The sequence below is a fragment of the Pogona vitticeps genome, chromosome 4 (genome assembly GCF_051106095.1).
Source record: "Pogona vitticeps strain Pit_001003342236 chromosome 4, PviZW2.1, whole genome shotgun sequence".
Taxonomy (NCBI): domain Eukaryota; kingdom Metazoa; phylum Chordata; class Lepidosauria; order Squamata; family Agamidae; genus Pogona; species Pogona vitticeps.
This window is the reverse complement of record NC_135786.1, coordinates 160,313,739-160,337,185: the sequence shown is the minus strand read 5'-3', so window position 1 is coordinate 160,337,185 and position 23,447 is coordinate 160,313,739. Positions and strand designations below refer to the sequence as shown.

General features: G+C 41.1%; 1 protein-coding gene and 1 long non-coding RNA gene across 3 annotated transcripts; both read left to right on the top strand.

The window, feature by feature from the left end:
• Positions 1-288: 288 nt before the first annotated feature.
• Positions 289-9,627, top strand: LOC140702345 (uncharacterized). 2 transcript variants are annotated; one of them, XR_013545194.1, is made up of 3 exons: positions 289-5,852; positions 8,122-8,353; positions 9,122-9,627. It is a non-coding gene; the product is annotated as an uncharacterized LOC140702345 (long non-coding RNA). The 2 variants fall into 2 exon arrangements; XR_013545195.1 differs by lacking the exon at positions 289-5,852 and adding an exon at positions 7,460-7,850.
• A 2,963-nt stretch (positions 9,628-12,590) lies between these two features.
• Positions 12,591-22,249, top strand: EEF1E1 (eukaryotic translation elongation factor 1 epsilon 1). Its single transcript, XM_020797133.3, has 4 exons — positions 12,591-12,904; positions 15,122-15,322; positions 17,568-17,663; positions 18,266-22,249. The coding sequence occupies exons 1-4, from the start codon at positions 12,785-12,787 to the stop codon at positions 18,401-18,403; spliced, it is 555 nt and encodes a 184-aa protein (XP_020652792.2). The 5' UTR covers positions 12,591-12,784; the 3' UTR covers positions 18,404-22,249.
• Positions 22,250-23,447: the final 1,198 nt, after the last annotated feature.

The following is a 23,447-nucleotide window of genomic DNA, read 5'->3' as shown; positions in this document are numbered from 1 at the left end:
ATGCCAGCCATAAGTCGCTGGATTGCTACCCCCCCCCTAGCCAAACCTATGGAGGCGGCTGCAGCCGCGGTGCTAGCGCCCTGACAGGCGGCGGGCCAAGATCTGGAGCAACTAACGCTGGCAGCGGATCCAGAATGGGGTCTCAAGGCATCTCTGTGCCCAGGATTCCCTCTTCCGCTACCACTTCCATTTCCACCACCTCCACTTCCGGTTCCACCGCCACCCACTGGGTTGGGTTTTTTTTTCCTTCAATTTGGGCACTCGGACCCCAAAACGTTCACTGTCACTGGTATATCTGTGCTCACAGATGGGATCTGTGACTGGATAGTGGTTTTCTATCAAAAGTAGAAAGGGGAGAGTAAGTGTAATATATAGGATGTTAATACAGACAAAACATAAAGTAACAGGTTTAAAAGAAATTTGACGAGATATGACTGAGGAAATAAAGGGAGAAGATTGGAATAAAATAATGTGGATCCATGAGGATGCATGCCTGTCATTGGTGTTTGTGCACCACTACAAAGCCATGCCCTTGGGGACCTATGATGTCAGCATTGCAGTATGTGGACACAGATGGCCCCTATGACTGGAGAGTCCTTTGGAGATGATCCTACATAAAAAATCAGGAGGATCTGTGCTTTCAATTGGTGTTTTTGTCCCACTAGTAAGCCATGTGCAAATGGATCCATGATTTCTGTGTTGTAGTCTGTTGACATAGATGGAATCTATGATTTGATGGTTGATTTCACAAGGATCCCAAGTAAAAATCACATGAAATCATTAGAATCCATTCTTGATTTTATGGATCGGCCTTTTACTTTCTTCCCGTGCTAGATACAATGCCACGCACCTCCTTTCTAGAGTGGAGAAAAGGTTATTCTATGCATCCAGTTAAAAAACTGTACAAAAAATTACTTACTTGTTTGTTTGTTTATTTATTAGATTTCTACCCTCCCCCCCAGATAGTGTCTAACATTAAACAATTGAATCAATAATATACAGTATTCAAGATGGGGAATGACAGAAAACAAAAAGATAGAATTCAAGAATTGAGAGAAGGGAAGGCCTGTCTAAAGAGCCAAGTCTTTAAATGGCTCTTAAAAACACCCAGCGAGGGTGGCCAGGCGGATCTCTGTTGGAAAGCAAGCCCGATCTGGTCCGTAACTGCCCCCTTAACAAACCTGCTTGTACTCCTTCCTCGCCTCGTTAATTCTGGCTCAAGCCCTAGGGATGAGTGGTAGTCACTATTTCTAAGTAACTATACATCAGGATGCACAACCCCTGACGAGGCTGAAGTTAGCTTCTTATTCGGCCAGCTTCTTATTCACTTCTTATTCGTGTCCCAGCTTCTTATTCAGAACATGTTGTATTTAAACCATTAAACCAAGTTGGATCACTCAAATATCAGGGTATTAATAATAAATCATAACTCTAACACAAATTACAATAGTATTTTGCCTGGCCCAATGCTGTTTTGGGCACGGAATAGGCTGGCAAAGTGGGCACCGCTGCATATTTTACTATTTTGAATAAGAAGCTGGAGTGTTGCAAGGGTTAATGAGCCTTGGGCAATAACTTTCACACCAGAAACCGACAGAGGGGGCTCACTTACACATGACCCACTTCTATTTTGCATTGCCCAATGCCGTTTTGGGCACAGAATAGGCTGGCAATGTGGGCACCGCTGCATATTTTGCCACTTTGAATAAGAAGCTGGAGTGTTGCAAGGGTTAACGAGCCTTGGGCAATAGCTTTCACACCAGAAACCGACAGAGGGGGCTCACTTACACATGACCCATTTGTATTTTGCCTTGTCCAACGCCGTTTTGGGCACAGAATAGGCTGGCAAAGTGGGCACCGCTGCATATTTTACCATTTTGAATAAGAAGCTGGGGTTACGCAAGGGTTAACGAGCCTTGGGCAATAACTTTCACACCAGAAACCGACAGAGGGGGCTCACTTACACATGACCCACTTGTATTTTGCCTTGCCCAACGCCATTTTGGGCACAGAATAGGCTGGCAAAGTGGGCACCGCTGCATATTTTACCATTTTGAATAAGAAGCTGAGGTTACGCAAGGGTTAACGAGCCTTGGGCAATAACTTTCACACCAGAAACCGACAGAGGGGGCTCACTTACACATGACCCACTTGTATTTTGCATTGCCTAACGCCGTTTTGGGCACAGAATAGGCTGGCAAAGTGGGCACCGCTGCATATTTTACCATTTTGAATAAGAAGCTGGGGTTACGCAAGGGTTAACGAGCCTTGAGCAATAACTTTCACACCAGAAACCGACAGAGGGGGCTCACTTACACATGACCCACTTGTATTTTGCCTTGCCCAACGCCATTTTGGGCACAGAATAGGCTGGCAAAGTGGGCACCGCTGCATATTTTACCATTTTGAATAAGAAGCTGGGGTTACGCAAGGGTTAACGAGCCTTGGGCAATAACTTTCACACCAGAAACCGACAGAGGGGGCTCACTTACACATGACCCACTTGTATTTTGCCTTGCCCAACGCCGTTTTGGGCACGGAATAGGCTGGCAAAGTGGGCACCGCTGCATATTTTGCCATTTTGAATAAGAAGCTGGAGTGTTGCAAGGGTTAACGAGCCTTGGGCAATAACTTTCACACCAGAAACCGACAGAGGGGGCTCACGTACACATGACCCACTTGTATTGTGCCTTACCCAACGCCATTTTGGGCACAGAATAGGGTGGCAAAGTGGGCACCGCTGCATATTTTACCATTTTGAATAAGAAGCTGGGGTTACGCAAGGGTTAATGAACCTTGGGCAATAACTTTCACACCAGAAACCGACAGAGGGGGCTCACTTACACATGACCCACTTGTATTTTGCATTGCCCAACGCCGTTTTGGGCACAGAATAGGCTGGCAAAGTGGGCACCGCTGCGTATTTTACCATTTTGAATAAGAAGCTGGGGTTACGCAAGGGTTAATGAGCCTTGGGCAATAACTTTCACACCAGAAACCGACAGAGGGGGCTCACGTACACATGACCCACTTGTATTTTGCATTGCCCAACGCCGTTTTGGGCACGGAATAGGCTGGCAAAGTGGGCACCACTGCATATTTTGCCATTTTGAATAAGAAGCTGGAGTGTTGCAAGGGTTAACGAGCCTTGGGCAATAACTTTCACACCAGAAACCGACAGAGGGGGCTCACGTACACATGACCCACTTGTATTTTGCCTTGCCCAACGCCGTTTTGGGCACGGAATGGGCTGGCAAAGTGGGCACCGCTGCATGTGTTACCATTTTGAATAAGAAGCTGGAGTGTTGCAAGGGTTAACGAGCCTTGGGTCACAAATTTGACAGCAGATTAACCTTCGCTATGGGGAAACATCGCTATATGGATCAAAAAAAACCCATTGGGTTTCCAAATGGGCCCAAAACCCACCGTTCTGCAATGTTTCCCCATGTTCTGGTGGCCATTTTGGGTGTTCTGGTTGCCAGTTTGGGTGTTTCCGGCGGCCATTTTGGGAGTTCCAGTGGCCATTTTGGGTGAGGTCATGTGGCCTGACTGACCTTTCTCAGTATCAGTGATTTACAGCACAACTGGGTGTATCTTCTTGTGTGAGAAGTAAGATTATTTGTCTCTCAACTGACATGCGCAGAGTTCACTGTCTCAAGACTGGATGGTATTTACGGTTGTGGACTTGTTAGAGGTGAAATTTTAATAATATACATCTGGTTTAAGTTGCTGTAAATAGCCCTATTTTTGTACCTAGCTTCTTTAAAACTGCACAATGTCTTGGAGATTGTTTCCTGATCCAAAAGCAGCAGAAAAAAAGATAGTTGAACTATTTTTTTAAAAAGCAATTGATTTTAAATCAGGAAAGTTATTTTAGAGAAAACTCTGTATGGGGGGAAATTGCATGTTTGCTATCTGCAAATAATATAGCATCAAGAAAGTGGCTTTATAATATTTGGCATGAAGACCGACGAAAACTGCGTACTAGAGCCTTACAGTTTACCTTAGATGTTTCAACTTATGATGAAATTACCAAAGTTGGGAGTATTGATCAAAGTAGTCAATCAAAATATAGTAATGAATCACCCTTAGTTATGGATGCAGAAGCAGAGGATGAGCAACTGTATTGTTTATGTAAACAAAAAAACAACCCTGATGAACCTTATGCACAATGCAGTCAGTGTAAAGCCTGGTTTCACCCACTGTGTGTTGGCTACAAAAATATCACTGACATCCAGGTCATTTCACCATGGTTGTGTCCTCTCTGTAAGCCAAAAAAACAAAAAAAATTAAAAGAATTAAAAAAGCATCTCCAAGAAAAATACTGGACATTTATGACATTAAAACAACTTCTGTAGAAACTGAACAAACCGAAGCTGAAGTTGATATCAATGTAACTAAAAAATCTGATAAGGTTGTATACGTTTCAGTAATAAAAGAGAACAGAATTTTGTCCTTAGAAAATGATCAAAAACTAACTGAATCAATGCAATTACAGCCGGAGGAGGAATGCAGTGATAGAAATAGTGCAATTCCTCAAGAAAAATCATTATTACACAACATTTTCCAAAAAGACACTATTCAATACATGATTAAAGCCGATCTACAAAATTCTACAAAAGAATTCATTACTGAAACATGTCCATCCAAATTCTCAATTTCTCTATCAATCGAGGAATGGAACAAAATATCTTTATAAAAATCTTTATAAGATCTTCATTGTGTCCTGGGCTGCAGAAATGTTTTGCCACAGGAAAATGTGTCTTTTTCTCATTTATTCTGTGGTGATGGGACCTCATATATGTGTTTCTTCAGATGCCTTGTTATATCATGGATAATGAAGAGATTTGAGAAGTCTGAAAAGCTTGCTGTTTAACATAATTTCTTTTATTTTTGTTGGACATTACAAGGTATCCTATCTGCAAGATTGCTATATTGTTTTTATCACCAAACAATTAAACTTTGATGTGAGCCAGTGTCAAAAAAACTCACTAAAGCTGCCCATACACTTGTGAGATATCTGGTACAATAATATAATTTCGATGTATCTGTACCATTTATTTCATGTAAAAAGTGCAAATTTTACATGCCCCACGTACAATTACGATTGAATGTCTCATCTCAAGATCTTGTCTGCTGTAGAGAAGATTTTGATTCCTCACGTGCAATTCTGTAAAATTCTATGAAGATAATATATTTCTTATTGTATGTACAAAAAAGTGAAATCATGCTCCAGGACTGCAGGGGGCTGCCGGGGAGTCCAACGGAAATCTGGAGATAAATCTCATGTAATTTCCCACCTCACAAGTGTATGGTCAGCTTAAGGTCTGTACAAGATCCATCTACAACCTCCCCCCCTTTATCTGTTACTTTAACCAAAGTCAGAAAAGTCACTAAGATTATTGTGACATGATCTCCCACCAGTAAATCCATGCTGCTTTGGATCATGTAAATTGCTATATTAAGATAGTCTGGAATTTCTACTTTTAACAGGGTTTCCATACTAATAATGTAAGGGTCACAGGTTGCCAGCTTCTTTCCTACATTAAGTTTTATGAAGAGGGACTACTAGTTAATTTTGTTAGTTAAATATTATTGTTGACAACAAGCGTATTAAAGATATATATTAAGCAGAATCCATATACAAGAAAATGTTATATTATAAATATATTTTATGTTACCAGCGGAACAATTTCTTGTGATGGCATAAGAAAGTTTTCAAGAAGAGAATTCAGACATGGTTTTCCTTGCATATAGTTTGTTACTGTTGTGAAAACACCAACAGATGATCCTTTGATGTGTCCCTCAAGCTATACTGCACTTCCATCTATTGTTAACGTTTCCGGAAAAAGGTAAGTTACTGTTTACATTGTATAGATTAGTATTCCTTTACATTTGTATTTTATTTGAATGGCTTTGTAAAATTTCCAATTCTCTTGTAGTTGTTTTAATTCGTGCAGTCTCCATGGTGCTCCTTTAGGGAGGCATCAGTCCTTTAACAAAATGGCCGCTCTTTGATCTTTTGAACATATGTGTGGCAGCATCTTGCAAGGGCGTGCAGTGAGGTCAGTATCTACTGAGGCACTGGCTGAGGGGGAGAAGAGCTTGCCTGCCCCTCTATCAACCCCAGATTCCCTGTCCCTCTGTCACCCCCAGAGAGAAAATATTCACTGTTAGGGACATGCAGTCAATTACTGCTGGCCATAGGCTCCTGCTGGCTCCTTTCAGCCAGCCCTAGAGGGCAAAGTGATGATGTGGTTAGCTGTGATTGCCATCTTACACACAGAGGCATAATAAGTGCCTCCTGACATTAATTATAAGACATACACTGCAGTACACACAGGAATCAGCATTTCCTGTGTGCACTGCAAAAAGGCTCATTCTTAATCCTAAATGACGGGGAGGCCCTGCCTCACCTGCTTCCCCTGACTGCAGGTCCCTAATATCTTGTTACTTTTTTCAAACACCACAGTGTGTCACAGATGCACTTAGCTCTAAGAGACATGCATTATTTGTAGGACAAGGGCCATCTTAACATCTGGATACACTGGGCAACTTCCTCTGAATGCCCCTGAAATCTCTTGGATGGCAGGTAGAGAATGCCACTAGCATGTTAACATGTGTCCTGCAGCAGAGATGTGGCCACTTGCTAGCATTCGGGCCACACAGCAGGGAATAGATCAGCAGCCTATACCAGAGCATCTACTCTCCCATGTTCTTAATACTCCCCCTCTTCATTCCTGTGGACCACAAGATAACACCAGCTGCCTTTCACATCTGTACTACACCTACAACTGCTGCAGAAAAATGACATCATGATGCTGCCACCTGGGATCTCAAAGGCACTCTGTATCCTCTAAAAGCCAAACATGTGCATAGAAGGAAGAAAACCCTGCAGGTATCTCAAAAACCACTAATACAATAGATTCTGTGACTTCACTGAGGTCTAGGCCATGCAATGGTCAGCATCCATATACAGTAATTCCAGCTAGAGTTGGGAAAATTGCAAAATAAATATGATGAAAAAAGTAATAGAAAAAGAGCATGTGTGACTAAGAGAGAAAAGGCATAACATGCACATGTGCACAAACACTCAGCTATGCACAGGGCAGTTTTCAAGGGCTTAAAAATCAGTATACAGTAGATAAAAAAATTCTTTAATATATGGAACTGCAGGGTTCTATATAACCATTTGTGTATTACAATTTTTATAGATACCTGTCGTGTGATGGGTATTGTTTGCAACATATTAGCAATTCTGTCCTATTTTTCAGTTTTGCCTTAGGGTTTAGAAAAATATTATAAATAAATATTATGTAATATCAGATATATAAACAATCACAATATTCACATCAATAAACTGCACATGTGCCTCACTCACATGGTGCATGCACCAAGGTACTTTTTCAAAGCTGCTTGAACTGAGGATGTTATTGCAGTTTTGTGAGATGTAATGGGGAGTGGAATAAAAAAACAAATGTATCTCAACTGTTATCGGGTCACATCTCTGCCAACATTTGCCTAAAAAGCTAAAAAGTCCCCATACAACATTGGAGATATCATACATTCTGTAGTTATTACGGTAGGTACAATGAAAATATTGGAAAAAATACCTCCCAACATTCCTGCCACCAAAATCAAGACACTTCCACCGAAATGGTGGTGTGGCCACAGTAAAAGTGTGTGTGACCATGGTCAAATGGGGCATGGCTATGTGGAAATGCCACAATTATGAGCCACACAGAGCCCCTTATGTGCAAGTGCAAAGCATCTATTCACCAGGGTCACTGCAGCCTCTCAACTGCCTCACCACTGTGTCCCGCTAATGGGACAGCAGGACAGTTTAGGAGGTATGGAATAAAGATTTTATTATTATTATTATTATTATTATTATTATTATTATTATTATTATTATTATTATTATTATTATTATTATTATTATTATTATTATTATTATTATTATTATTATTACATATATGTGTTATTATTTATTAACACCAGCTCAAAAATTGATAAAAACAACAATTTCATCAATATGTGGCAATACAAATATCAGTAAAGTTTAAACTATTAAATATGTAAAGACATATTCTAAAACTATAATATATCTTCCCTACATAGGTACAAACCAGTAGCAGTAACCTACAATGTAGGAGAACATTTTGTTTGCTTCTTCAACCTAACAGCTGATGATTTATGGCACTACTATGATGGGATAAAAGAATTTAAACATCCTGGAAAAGGAATTCAAGATGCCACTACAGAGCTTACAGAAGAAGTTCTTGTACCAGGAGTCACTGTAGGTCATGTAATCATGATTTGTCTCAAGGATTCTTAATTGAATATTGTGCAGGTAAATTGATATTGGTGGATTTATTTTTGGGGGGGTCTAATCCAGCCCTTCCCAAATTTGACTAATTTTTGCAGACTGTGAATGTGTACATAATTTAGATTGCGATGGCTCCAGTCAATGTTTTTTTATTTTTGGGTGGCAACAGCAGCTGCTAACATTAGCAGCTCCGTTGCCTAGAATACAGCAATCTGAATTTGGCCCTATGAATGCCCTTTTATCTAGTATGCTGCAACTTTTACACATACCTCAAATATGACAGCTCTGTCTTAAGTCTTTAGCTCCTAAGGAGTGACTTGGTGACAACCACTTTGGCACTGGGGAAAACGGTGTGGCCTCATGACAAGGGGGGTGCAGCATTGGGAACAAACCCCTGTTTTCACTCCTGCAATATTACAGTGCAGCACTCTGCTCCTGTCACTGAGGAGCTGGCATTTTAGTGTCTTGCAGGGTAATACTAATAAGCGTCCTGTACCCCCTAGTGATGCAACTGACCCACAGCATGTCTGTATTGTTTGATGCATGCTATTTGCTCAAGCCCAAAGGCCCAAATGTGTAGTTAATCTTTAAAAATGTTTTACATGTCCATGATAAAGAAAAAATATTAAACCATTGGACTCTATAAATAGTCAATAATTTAAAAACCAACATCCTCATATTTGTAAAACAATATGTCTTAAAATTGTTTTCTCTTGTACAATCCAACACACTGTTATGGTTCATATGGATAAAAGATTTTGAAAGTTCATATTCGATATTTTTAATTTGTAGGAACCTACAATACTAAATGACATGATGGCTGCACAGAAATGGGTGGAAGACCATAAACATACTTTTGCAGGTCACGTTTTTATACCATCACTACTATCAATGACAAAATCCGATGCCGAAGAATGCATTAAAAATACCAGAATGATCAGAATTTGGATAATGAGATGGATGACTATCATGAGCATTTTGTTTTCACTTTCACGGAGAGAGATGATATGAAAAAATTTCTTAGAGCAACAAGAGACAAACAAAAACTACTTGTACATACCACATTAACGGGGTAATTCAATCAGCCCTATTAATTTACAATCTGTTAACATATTCAATCCACCCCAGAAACAGGATATTATTCAAAGATAACTGCAGCTGGCTGCATTTGGTTCTAACGTAATAGTTTTGAGTGAACAAAGTTTTAGTAAATTAGTCTGTTTCTTATTCAATTTTAATATATTATTGTAAATAGATATTCTTGTTTTGTACAGAATTATTAAACAATCTCATTTATACATTTTTGTGCTCCATTAATATATTAAAGTCTTTTCAATTATCAGTGACTCTATGACGTATCAGCGCTTGAAAGATTTAGCAAAAATGGAAAATCAACAATAAAATTATCGTCACTATGAGAATAAAGAAGTTGACCATGACTCGTTAATCCTTCCAACACTCCAGCTTCTTATTCAAAATGGTAAAATATGCAGCGGTGCCCACTTTGCCAGCCTATTCTGTGCCCAAAACGGCGTTGGGCAAGGCAAAATAGAAGTGGGTCATGTGTAAGTGAGCCTCCTCTGTCGGTTTCTGGTGTGAAAGTTATTGCCCAAGGCTCATTAACCCTTGCAACACTCCAGCTTCTTATTCAAAATGGCAAAATATGCAGCGGTGCCCACTTTGCCAGCCTATTCCGTGCCCAAAACGGCATTGGGCAAGGCAACATACAAGTGGGTTATGTGTAAGTGAGCCCCCTCTGTCGGTTTCAGGTGTGAAAGTTATTGCCCAAGGTTCATTAACCCTTGCGTAACCCCAGCTTCTTATTCAAAATGGTAAAATATGCAGCGGTGCCCACTTTGCCAGACCATTCCGTGCCCAAAACGGCATTGGGCAATGCAAAATACAAGTGGGTCATGTGTAAGTGAGCCCCCTCTGTCGGTTTCTGGTGTGAAAGTTATTGCCCAAGGTTCATTAACCCTTGCGTAACCCCAGCTTCTGATTCAAAATGGTAACATATGCAGCGGTGCCCACTTTGCCAGCCTATTCTGTGCCCAAAACGGCGTTGGGCAAGGCAAAATAGAAGTGGGTCATGTGTACGTGAGCCCCCTCTGTCGGTTTCTGGTGTGAAAGTTATTGCCCAAGGCTCGTTAACCCTTGCAACACTCCAGCTTCTTATTCAAAATGGTAAAATATGCAGCGGTGCCCACTTTGCCAGCCCATTCCGTGCCCAAAACGGCGTTGGGCAATGCAAAATACAAGTGGGTCATGTGTAAGTGAGCCCCCTCTGTCGGTTTCTGGTGTGAAAGTTATTGCCCAAGTTTCATTAACCCTTGCGTAACCCCAGCTTCTTATTCAAAATGGTAACATATGCAGCAGTGCCCACTTTGCCAGCCCATTCCGTGCCGAAAACGGCGTTGGACAATGCAAAATACAAGTGGGTCATGTGTACGTGAGCCCCCTCTGTCGGTTTCTGGTGTGAAAGTTATTGCCCAAGGCTCGTTAACCCTTGCAACACTCCAGCTTCTTATTCAAAATGGTAACATATGCAGCACTGCCCACTTTGCCAGCCTATTCCGTGCCCAAAACGGCGTTGGGAAAGGCAAAATACAAGTGGGTCATGTGCAAGTGAGCCCCCTCTGTCGGTTTCTGGTGTGAAAGTTATTGCCCAAGGCTCGTTAACCCTTGCAACACTCCAGCTTCTTATTCAAAATGGCAAAATATGCAGCGGTGCCCACTTTGCCACCCTATTCTGTGCCCAAAATGGCGTTGGGCAAGGCAAAATACAAATGGGTCATGTGTAAGTGAGCCCCCTCTGTCGGTTTCTGGTGTGAAAGTTATTGCCCAAGGTTCGTTAACCCTTGCAACACTCCAGCTTCTTATTCAAAATGGTAAAATATGCAGCGGTGCCCACTTTGCCAGCCCATTCCGTGCCCAAAACGGCATTGGGCAAGGCAAAATACAAGTGGGTTATGTGTAAGTGAGCCCCCTCTGTCGGTTTCAGGTGTGAAAGTTATTGCCCAAGGTTCATTAACCCTTGCGTAACCCCAGCTTCTTATTCAAAATGGTAAAATATGCAGCGGTGCCCACTTTGCCAGCCTATTCCGTGCCCAAAACGGCGTTGGGCAATGCAAAATACAAGTGGGTCATGTGTACGTGAGCCCCCTCTGTCGGTTTCTGGTGTGAAAGTTATTGCCCAAGGTTCGTTAACCCTTGCAACACTCCAGCTTCTTATTCAAAATGGTAAAATATGCAGCGGTGCCCACTTTGCCAGCCCATTCCGTGCCCAAAACGGCGTTGGGCAAGGCAAAATACAAGTGGGTCATGTGTACGTGAGCCCCCTCTGTCGGTTTCTGGTGTGAAAGGTATTGCCCAAGGCTCGTTAACCCTTGCAACACTCCAGCTTCTTATTCAAAATGGCAAAATATGCAGCGGTGCCCACTTTGCCAGCCCATTCCGTGCCCAAAACGGCATTGGGCAAGGCAAAATACAAGTGGGTCACGTGTCAGTGAGCCCCCTCTGTCGGTTTCTGGTGTGAAAGTTATTGCCCAAGGCTCGTTAACCCTTGTGTAACCCCAGCTTCTTATTCAAAATGGTAAAATATGCAGCGGTGCCCACTTTGCCAGCCTATTCTGTGCCCAAAACGGCGTTGGGCAATGCAAAATACAAGTGGGTCATGTGCAAGTGAGCCCCCTCTGTCGGTTTCTGGTGTGAAAGTTATTGCCCAAGGCTCATTAACCCTTGCAACACTCCAGCTTCTTATTCAAAATGGTAAAATATGCAGCGGTGCCCACTTTGCCAGCCTATTCCGTGCCCAAAACAGCATTGGGCCAGGCAAAATACTATTGTAATTTGTGTTAGAGTTATGATTTATTATTAATACCCTGATATTTGAGTGATCCAACTTGGTTTAATGGTTTAAATACAACATGTTCTGAATAAGAAGCTGGGACACGAATAAGAAGTGAATAAGAAGCTGGATCTCGAACAAGAAGTGAATAAGAAGCTAACTTCAGCCTCCTCAACCCCTGCACATTTGACCTCGCCGCATTTCTAGCCACCGTCCTAGCAAAGATGAGGGGACCTGTTATGCGGGAAGCGAGCTTGCACGCGATGCATAGACACGTGTGGATGCAATTCGCAAGAAACATCCACTATCGACACCCAGATCTCCCATCCGCGCGGATGCTGCAGCGAAAGCGCAGGAGATGCCTGCGCCCCTGTATGCGCCTCCCATCATCCCGCGCAGCTCAGCACCCGCCCAGCCGCCGCCTCTTTCGTTTTTCTCCACATGGCCCGGCCTGCCAATGGAGGAAGAGAGCGATTCCTGACGGGGCGGTACTAAGCCTCTTGACGTCTTTTCTCCAACCACGGTGGGGAGTGTTAGCTAAGGCGAGAGAGGAAACGTGTCCTTCCCTTTTCTCCCCCCCCCTTTCTTTCTCCTTCCTGGCGCCGAAGATGGCGGCCGCCGCCGCTGGTAAAGTAGGGCCCGCTTTGGGCCTTGAGGAGCTGAGTTTGTTGGAGAAATCTCTGGGCCTGGAGAAGGGGAACAAATACAGCGGCCATGGAGAGCGGAAGGTGAAGTGCGTGGGGTGGGGAGAGGGAGTCACCGAGGGAGGGCGAAGCCGGTCGCGGTCACGGTTCCCACGACGCCTGGCGAGGCGTCACGCGTCTTCATTCATGCTGACGTTTCCAAAGGCGTCCACGAGGACGCTTTCCTTACAAACAGTGGGATAGGATCGAGTGAGAGAAGCATTTTAATTTCTAGCGAACCTGTATGAGCGATCTGTTTTTAATAGGCCAGGCAGGACTGCGCAAACATGCGTGTCCTTTTCATTTGCCTATTAAAGATACTGCACTAATAGGCACTTTGTGTCAGTTAGCGATGCATTTGGGCTTTTCACTCTTTGCTGCTCTCAGTATTCGGATCTTACTGTTTTGTTAATAAGATGTTAAGAAAACACTTAAAACAATAGATAGTGTTTCTGATTCTTTAAAAGACAAAAGTGGCATTTCCACTCTGGGCAGGCTTTTCGCTAGCCTAGCGGCTTTCCTCCAGAAGAGACAGGGAGAAGGATGAGGGCCAGTTTATATCCATTGAACTATTCGTTCTGGAGGAATTATATCACTGAAAGGTTGTGCATATTGATAACAAGGCTCTTCTCCCTTGTGTGCAGATAAAAGTATTTATTTACCACCATACCCCTTGATCCAACCCAGTTTCATCTGATTTCATAAGCTAAGCAAGGTCAGGCCTGGTTAGTGCTTGGATGGGAGATCACTAGGGAAAATTGGGATTCCCAGCAAAGGTTAGGAAAGAATAGTGCCTAAAACCTTGGAGAGTCTTTGCCTATCAGAGTTAACAGTACTGGGCTACATGGACCAGTGTTCTGACTCCAGGTGGCATTTTGTGGTTTCATTGGGTATGTAAAACTCTACAGCTGGCACTAATAATTTGTAAATAGCTCCCAAAAGTAAATAGCCTACCGTTGTTATTTTTATTAACACGTTAAGGGCTGCACAATAGGGATGAAGAGTTGCATTTTCATCCTAAGTGGAGGCTTCTGTCCTAGTAAACTGTTGGGTTTCTGTTATAGATACAATTCATTCATTCATTCATTAACTACAGTATTTCAACTTGTATACTGCTCCATAGTACAAACACTCTTTGGGTGGTTCACAACATACAACGACCGAATGGACCAGTTCCTTATCTTCCAACAGCATGCTGACCCTGTATACAATTTCAGGTTGCCTGTGACTACCAGTCTAGTTTGTAGTTGGACAACGAGGCCATGGTGGGGAAAGTGATACTCTCAGTTTTGTCATCTCTCGCTGCAGGCTAAACTGCAGAAGCCTCTGTGCTGCAGGGTCAGAAGACCAGCAGTCGTAAGATCAAATCCACGCGACGAAGTGAGCTCCTGTCGCTTGTCCCAGCTCCTGCCAACCTAGCGGTTCGAAAGCATGCAAAATGCAAGTAGATAAATAGGGACCACCTTGGTGGGAAGGTAACAGTGTTCCGTGTCTAAGTCGCACTGGCCATGTGACCACGGAAGATTGTCTTCAGACAAAACGCTGGCTCTATGGCTTGGAAACGGGGATGAGCACCGCCCCCTAGAGTCGGACACAACTGGACAAATTGTCAAGGGGAACCTTTACCTTTACCTACAGAGAGATATTCTTATTGGCAATACAATGGTGGTGGTGGTGGTGGTGGTGGTGGTGGTGATAGAACTGCAGAGCTGGAAGGGATCCTGTGGATCACCAAGTCCAGCCCCTGTCAAGAGGTGCAGTGGGAAATCGAACTCTGAGTTCCTGGCTCTGCAGCCAGATAACTAAAGCACTAGCCTATCCAGCATTGTGCCATTTATCTTATAAGCTATAGTAGTTGCAGTTGCTGCTTATGTTTTAGAGATTTTACAGCTGAAATACATACCTTTTGATAAACTAAGTAATTAATATGTTTTGAAGCTTTGGGATCTCTTAAATGCTTTTCTTGTATTTTCAGTTACTATTTTCTTTAGCATCATCCCCCACTATCAAATGATGTGAAAATAACAATTGATTTTGGTATAATGAAGTTGTATTTTTCTTCAATAAATATGGTTTGGGTTTTTGATTGTGTATTTATTTGATAGAAGGTAAAGTTAACTGATTTTTAAATGGGATAGGTTTGCAAGAAATGTTTCTAGAGTTTATTTTTTTCTCACACCACTTTCTTTTATAAAACAGAGTTTGCTAATGTCTTATAACAGAGTTCTAATATTCTTCCTTTGAATTGAATTCTGTCTCTAGATTCCTGTCTTACAAGCAAACAACGGTCCCAGTCTGACAGGATTGACCACTATAGCCATCCATCTTGTTAAACAAGCAAAGAAAGAACAGCTGCTTGGTAGTACTGTAGAAGAGAAAGCAATAGTTCAGCAATGGTTAGAATACAGAGTAACACAAGTAGATACACAATCCAGTAAAGAAGATATTCGAATAATCCTGAAGGTAAGAGTAAGACAATTTAACAGGTTTTATTTGGGAGTCCAAAGTCATTGTCAGGATACCCAGTGTGGTGTAGAAGATAGAGTAATGGACTAGGACTTGGGAAACATGGGTTAAAATCCCCAGTGTACCATGGAAACTCACTGGAGAGTGGGGTAGAACTGGTAAAACCAATCTTTTTAATGGCTCACTTACTTCGGAAGCCCCATTATGGTCACTGCAAGTGGATTGCGATTTGATGACACATTAAAAAGGTCATTGACTAATCTTGGAAACCATCATGTTTCTGAAATTCTCAGGTGTGTATAGTTGATTGTTGTTAGAATATGTTACCTGGTCTAGTATGTCATTTATTATATCTATAGTTGGCCATCCTCAATGTATATTTACTTTTATTCAATCCTGAAATTTTAGTTAGCAGTTTACCTTTGTAGCGCTGTTACCAGGTTACAGCTGGTACAGTAAAAAGAGTTATACCATAAGTGGAAATGTTTTATTTACACCAGTTAAAGCACATGGTTTATTTTGTTAGAAACTTACAAGATCAGAAGAAATGGGTGGTTTGTATTCTTGAAGGCTTTCACGGCCGGGAACTGATGGTGGTTGTAGATTTTTCAGCCAAACAGCCCGAAAAACCTACAACAACCAAATAGGTGGTTCTTGATATTAATGACAATGCTTCCAGACCTTTAGTATTAACCGTTAGAGGAAATAAAAAATGTGAGTGAACATGGGGGATGCAGTTGAAGATGTAAGCCTTCAACCTGCTATTGAAAGCAGTTGGGTGTTATCAGAGCACATCTTAAGTATTGTAGCTAAATTTTCAGTCTGATTATAGTCATTGTCACATAAATACACATAGATCCTTGAATCTTGGTTTTCTAGGTACATACTGTGGTGCCCCGCATTACGACGATAATCCGTTCCCCTGAAATTGCTGTTAAGCGAAATCGTCGTCATGCAAAAAACAATTCCCCATTGGAATGCATTGAACCCATTTAATATGTTCCAATGGGGAAATTACCTCGTCGTCCAGTGAAGATCACCCATTGGGAAGCCATTTTCCGAGCGCCGTTCAGTTGTTAAAATGGCTGCCCTGCTAAGCATGGGTCCGGAAAACGCAGGACAGCCATTTTAGGAACCCGATGATCAGCTGTAAAAATCATCGTCTTGCGAACAAACGGTCCGCGAAGTATGGACCTAATAGTTGTCAAACAAAAATCCCCCATAGGAAACATTGTTTTGCGATCGCTATCGAGATCGCAAAAAGTCATCGTCCTGCGGTTTCGTCGTTTAGCAGGGTCGTCGTCATGCGGGGCACCACTGTATAACAAATTTTGATCCACCTCAGCAATTACTTGAGTGTGAAAAAGGGGAAATCTATATGCATCTGTAAATCATCTGTATTACCGATATACAAATTTGATTTCTGTGCAGAAATAAGGAAAGTTAATTAAACTTACATGATATTTCAGTATACATTCTTTCAGTGTACATTCTTTCAAAAAGGCAATGAATGTCATCCAAGAAACAACTGGATCTCTCTCTCTCTCTCTCTCTCTCTCTTACAGGGTATCAGAGGTCATACACTATCAGAGGTGTATATGTTCACATCACTAATACCCCCCCCCCCCGCTTATTTCGGCAGTATAACCTGGAAATCACCAGTTTGGTACAGTAGTCAGCACTACTGTAGTCATACCCAATCCAAAATCTCTTTGGCCAGAAAACTTACTGGGTGGCCTTGACCTAGACAGTTTCTTTTGACCTAAATCTGACTGTAAAGGTTTTAAATGAAAGCAGGGGGGAAATGTGTGTATTGTTCTGAAAGAAAGTTAGGAAAGAAAAAGAAATAGATATTTTTCAAAGGCAAGATCCTTCTGTATAAGAAATCTCATTCATAATAATGAGCAGTGTATTTTCAGTCCCTTTCATAATAATACCCTCCACAGAACTTACTTCCTCTGCTGTAGCATTTTTTTCCTTTGATGCTAATTGCATTTTGGACCTTCCAAGTGACTTGCTGTTCACATATGTGGAATTTTATAGTTGTAGTTGCTGCATTTCCACTGCATAAGAGATCCAGGGTTACTTTGGGAAATAGGAGCCTCTGCCTGGATTTTGTTTCCTGCTTGGTCAGGTGATAGAAGCTCTAGTTATCTCCTCATTTGACTGAACAGATGGGGATTTGGGAGATATACAATATATACATGTTTGATATTCATCTCAGTTCTTTTGATTTTCCTAGGACCTTAATTCATACCTTGAAGACAAAGTCTACTTCACAGGAAACAGTTTTACTTTAGCAGATATTTTATTGTACTATGGACTGCATCACATCATTGTGAGTAAAAGATGTCCTCTGGGTTTCATATTCCTTTTAAAAATTGATTTCTGTGCATCTGGCAGTGGTAGCTTGCAAAAACAGAGGCTACAGTGTTTCAGGGTTTTGTTGTTAATCTAGAGCACAGTAGAGTGTTTGAGTTTATTCCATTTTTGTAACAGTCAGTGTTTTGCGTGTTCTGTAGATTGATGCACAAATGTAACAGCTGAAATAAATAATGTTTGAGAGAAGCTGTTCATTGCCACATCTTTCCTTTTAAACTAAAAACACTGTGACTTTCATAATTCTATAGCAATTTCATCAGGACATTAAGCATAAATGTGTCTTAATACAGTATTTGAACGCAATGAGAAAAATTTTGGTTAGGCCAGGCAGTTTATTAATAGCAGAAGTGGCCACATCTTTTGTCATGAAAACAGAGCCAGAACAATTAAATAACTTACAAGGTTGTATAGGAGAAAGGAAAACTTTCATATTGAGAGCAAAATTAATCCATAGTATTTCTCCGTTTCAGATGTTAAGACTTGATTCAGCTGATGAAGTGAATGTTTTCTATTTTGTTGTTAGTGACAATATGAAATGTCTTACTCTTTATTTTGTAGGCTGAACTGACAGTGCAGGAGAAGGAGAAATACCTTAATGTGTCTCGTTGGTTTAATCATATTCAGCACTACCCAGGTATCCGACAACATCTGTCTACCATAGTCTTCATCAAGAACAGACTGTATAATACACATTAAGTCTTGTATTTAGAACTCCTGAGAAACAAAGAAACATGTTTTGGAGCCACTAATGCATGGCAAGCATTGGTCTCTGTCATTTCCATATGTGAAGCTGAACAATTGGTGCCTAAAGTCATAACATTGCATTGCGTAGCTGTTTAGAGTATGCACTTCATTAAAACAATTGTTTGGCAAATTCAGCAAATGAAATGTGAATCAGGCTTCTTAAAGTAGAACATTAATTTTAATCATACAGACATATAAAGGAGGTTAGCTTCTGTTGTATGGAAACATAGAGCTTTACTGCAATATGTCAGTTGTGCTATTTATCTGAATTGTATTATGCATAGTACTCCCTTGTATTTTCTCCTATGAATGTGTACTCTAGTTTTGTAAGTTACTATGAAATTCTATTGTGCCAAGGATCTTGAAAGAGAGAAGCCAAATGTATTGGAAGAAATATTTATGTGATAAATTATTTTAAAAGTTTTAGTTTGTTTATTATTTATTCCCATACCCAGGAGGGTATACAAATAGTTATAAAATATAAGAATAGAAATTGGTAATTTAATTATACAGTTAATCTCCTTTTTTTTAAAAATAGGATGCTCTATTTTCCACTATTATGCTTTCATTTTACTGCTATGTCACTTCAGTAATACCGAAGTTTCTTCATTTCATCTTCAGTTGTATCATAGCTCTGATGTCAACATCTTTTTATTTAACAAGTATGCATACTGTGATGTGTGGGCAATTATGTGTCCTTTGCCAAATTCCAGTTCAAATACATTCCACACACTTCAATAAGTGAAACTTGTGTTTACAGGTGGGTTTCAGAATTGTATGTAAGATTATAGAATGCTCACTTGGTATTTGATCTACATATAGCTCAGGCGTTTAGATATTTGGCTATGGAGCTAGATGTTGTGAGTTCAATTCCCCCTGTGCCTCCTGCAAGTAGAGCCAACCTATGTGACTTTGGGCAAGCTGCACAGTCCCAGGGCGTCCCAAGAAGAAGGGAATAGTAAATCACTTCTGAGTATTCTCTACCTGGGAAACCCTGGAAAAGTGTTGCTATAAGTCAGAATTTACTTGACAACATATCATGATGACAGTGACGGCATCTCTAGGTGAGGCAGGTAGAGCCAGGTTTACTGGTACTTCTTTGAGTGATCTGAGGTCGATAGGTGAGATATTTCTGATAAATTATTCACTTTTATTAGTAATTATTTAACAACAATAGTATCCGTGCCCCTAAATTAAATTGCTGAAATGAAGAAAGTTTGGGTATAAGCAGAAGTACATTGTTCTCTCAAAAAAACTGTGAGCTCCACTAATTTTAATGGCAAGTATATGCCTTGCAATAACCAGGCTCTGATTAGAAATTTCAAGGGTTCTTGTAAAAACAAACATAAATCTGATAATCTTGATACCAGTTTGGTCCCAATGTGGATAGCCTACATTAGTGGTGGAAATAATGACTACCACATTACAGTGGTGCCTCGCATAACGAGCGCACCGTTTAACGACGAATCCGCATAGCAATCTATTTTTTGAGATCGCTAATGCAATCACATTGAGATGTTTTAATAGGCAAAACATCGCATTGCGATGATCAGTAAGCATTTTGCTTACCGATCTTCGCATTGCGATGTTTGCGGAACAGCTGATCAGTGGTTCCAAAATGGCCGCCGCAACCATTTTCGCGTGGTTTCCTCACTTATCGAGGCGGCGAAAATGGCGGCGCTATGGAGGAACTTCACATAACGTTGAGTTTGGGCCCCACAGGAATGCATTAAATGAAGTTTAATGCGTTCCTATGGGGTTTTTAGTTCCGTTTAGCAATGTTTCCGGATAGCGACAATTAATCCAGAACGGATTAATGTTGCTATGCGGGGCACCACTGTACAAATATCTGGATAGGAAGTTACCAGAAATGCCATTAATTTCTACGTTGCTTGACTTAAATGATCATAGACGCAATCCATTTTTTGATGAATGCATGTATGATATCTGGGTTATCTGCATACATATAAGGTTAGAAAATTAATTTATTCCTTTTCAGAAAGTTAATTCTGGGAATGCTACAGCTGTTCCTGAGAAAAACTTCCATTATTGGTACTGCCTGACTGCACAATATCCTCACTGTGCTTCAGTTTCTAATGGAAACATAGCTTTTGGCCCAAATCCAACAGCATGTTAATGACTAGCCACTAATATGATGGGACTTCCTCACCCTTTCCTCTACAGTCCCCTTTGGTCCCCCAAAAATCACTTTGAAATGGTTCCTAGTCCTCCGGAGCAGATTCTGAAGGACTGGTTAGGGGCTGGTCTTCCCCATTCCACTGATGAAAACAATTCTGATAAGTGACCCCTTTGGATCCTGCTCACCATCAAGGATGTCTAGCTAATCCTCCAAGGCACTTTTAAGATGAGGCCTTAGAGTACAGTGAAGCCTTACTCTGTCTTTCTTGGCAAATATGGCTGTTAAGTGTTTGCTTCTAACTTTAGCATGTCATGTATAGCTCTGTGAGACAGAAGTACAGAAAAGAAGTGTCCCATCTACTCCTAATTAATTAGAGGACATTACCCTGGTTGAACTGAAAGAACTGATGGACTGAATGAGTGGGAATTTTGATTTAAATCTGGATACCTTAAAAAGCCTGGGAAAGAGTGAACCAATAGAGAGCATTGTTTTGGCAGGAAAGGAGGTGGCTAAAAAGACAGGAAGGTGAATTAGTGGAGTCAGAGGAGTGCTGAGTGACTGAGGTGAAGAAGAAGGATGAGAAATACTGGGTTGAGATAGTAAAAGAGGAGCCATGATCTGGAGAATGGGTTACTTTTAAAGTGCCTCAAGAAGTAGCTGAAAGGAAGTGGAATGAGAAGCCAGTTAGAAAGCCTCCCCACTGGGGAGAAGCTGAGGAGAGAGAACAAAGAAGAAAGAAGAGGAAAAGGTTTGCTTGGGAAGAGAAACTAGACCAGATTTCCCTGGGACTAGTTGGGAAGACCCAGTTATCAGTCAGAGTTTGCAAAGATCTTGGCCGCGGAATTTGGGAGCCCAACCTGGGCTGGATATTTCACAAGTGAACTAGTTCCTGAATGTTAATGTTGCTTCTATCCCATTGGTAGGAGACCTGATATTGCCTGTTGTTAGTTTGGTTAAAAATGAGGACATTGCTATGAACACTGTTGTAAAAGAAGCACGGAGCCCAGTGAGTGAAGTTTTGGGGTTTAGCGTACTTAAAGAAGAAAGTACGCTAATGCCTGATGGAAAGAATAAACCGTTGACAGTTCCAACAAAGTCTACGTCCGATGTGACAAAAAAAAGGAGGGTTTAAAAGATGGAGAGTGTTTGCCTGAACCTCATAATCTCTTTGAGTTTGGAAGCCTGAAAGGGAAAGTTTCAGAAATTACTGAAAATCTTCTGCTTTTTGTTTGTTTGATTTGGTTCAGATTGTTTCATAAAGACAGATGGACCTACTTGGGTTAGTTTGTATAGTGGTGGATCCTTACCAAAAGAAAAGGAGTGATGTTCCCATTTCTCATGGTCTAATAGTATTCCAGTTTGTTAGAAGCAATTAAGTTGTATCTAACTGAGATAGACTTTGAACCAGAATATATTTATTTACATACCAATCTTCATAACCTTTGAGCTGTGTGATTTGTGCTACCTTTAAAAGCAGAATTATTCTGTTTCAAATATTTGAGAATAGGTGACAATGGACAATAACGGAACTTCCCGTGTTCATTTATTAATACGATTGCTCTTATAAAGAAGTTCATTTTTGGATTAGGCCTATTATGTGACTTTCTTGTCTTTTAAAGCTTCACATTCAATAAATATTGTGGTTTTTCTACCCTTCATTCTTTTATTTGTAATATATCTCTGCTTAGGAAAAATAAATAGCCCTTTTTAACTGCACTTTTATTCCTTCACAAATTTATGGGTTTGATTGGGAACAAAATAGATCTATTTGCATTTTGTGAGCCATGATACTCATTTTATATGTCGCATTAGAACTGTATCCAAATTCATTCAACAGCCTGACATGTCATCAAGACTATGCCTCTGGGATGTAAGGTCTCTGCCATATGGTGTGAAAACACCACATAACAAAAGTACTCAGAAGCGGAGTAACTGTTGTCAGTGCACACATAAACAGCCGGTTGTCAATCCTGCTGCACTTCAGCTCTGTTGATTGAACTCAAACTTCTTGGTCACAGCTAACAGAAAAAGAAAATGAAAATTAAAAGATGTCCTGAGGACCTTAAACTTGCTCTTTTGGCCTCATGTTCATTTTTAAATATGTATCACCATTTGTAGTGTTCAAAGTTGCTTTGAAGTTCAGTGGACAGAATCTTACCGGTTTTAGAATAAGGGTTGTGACTAGGTGCTGGGATGTGTCTCAGTTGCAGCCTGGTTACATGCCAGATGCAGCAGAGAAGTGTTCTGGTACCTCATCAGTTAGCCATGGCAAGTTATACATCTCTTATGTGAACACCGGTAGGTTTCTGTTCAGTATAGAATAACTTGTCTGGATGGTTATGAAGTGTCTGAATCTGGGTGTGACTTAGGTATCTATCTGGTTTTGTTTCTCCACTGTGCCTTGTGAAAGAAGAGGTGCCCTACGTAGCCCTAGGCAAGATGTACAGTCTCAGAGCACAGCCCCCAGAAGTAGAAAATGGTAAATCTTTTCTGAATACTACCTAAAAGACCCTGGAAAGGGTCACCATAAGTCAGAATCAATTTGACAGCATACCAGGATATGTCAGTAGGTTAGATGTTAGTGCATGGCCCAAATATATCTTTTGATATATAATGGCCGAAATTCTGTTCATGCAGCTGCACCATATACAGCTGATACTACAGTGATTTTCAGAAATTAACAATTCTCCCTCTCCATCCTGTGGCCCCAGTGCCCCCCCCCCAGTGAAAAGGATTCCACAGGAGCCTCAAAATCTCCAGGGTGGGGCTGGGGATGTGAAATGTTCTATCTCTTAAAAATTGCTGTCACTTTACTCAGCATAGCACATTCATCTAATAATTCCTCCTTAATGGACT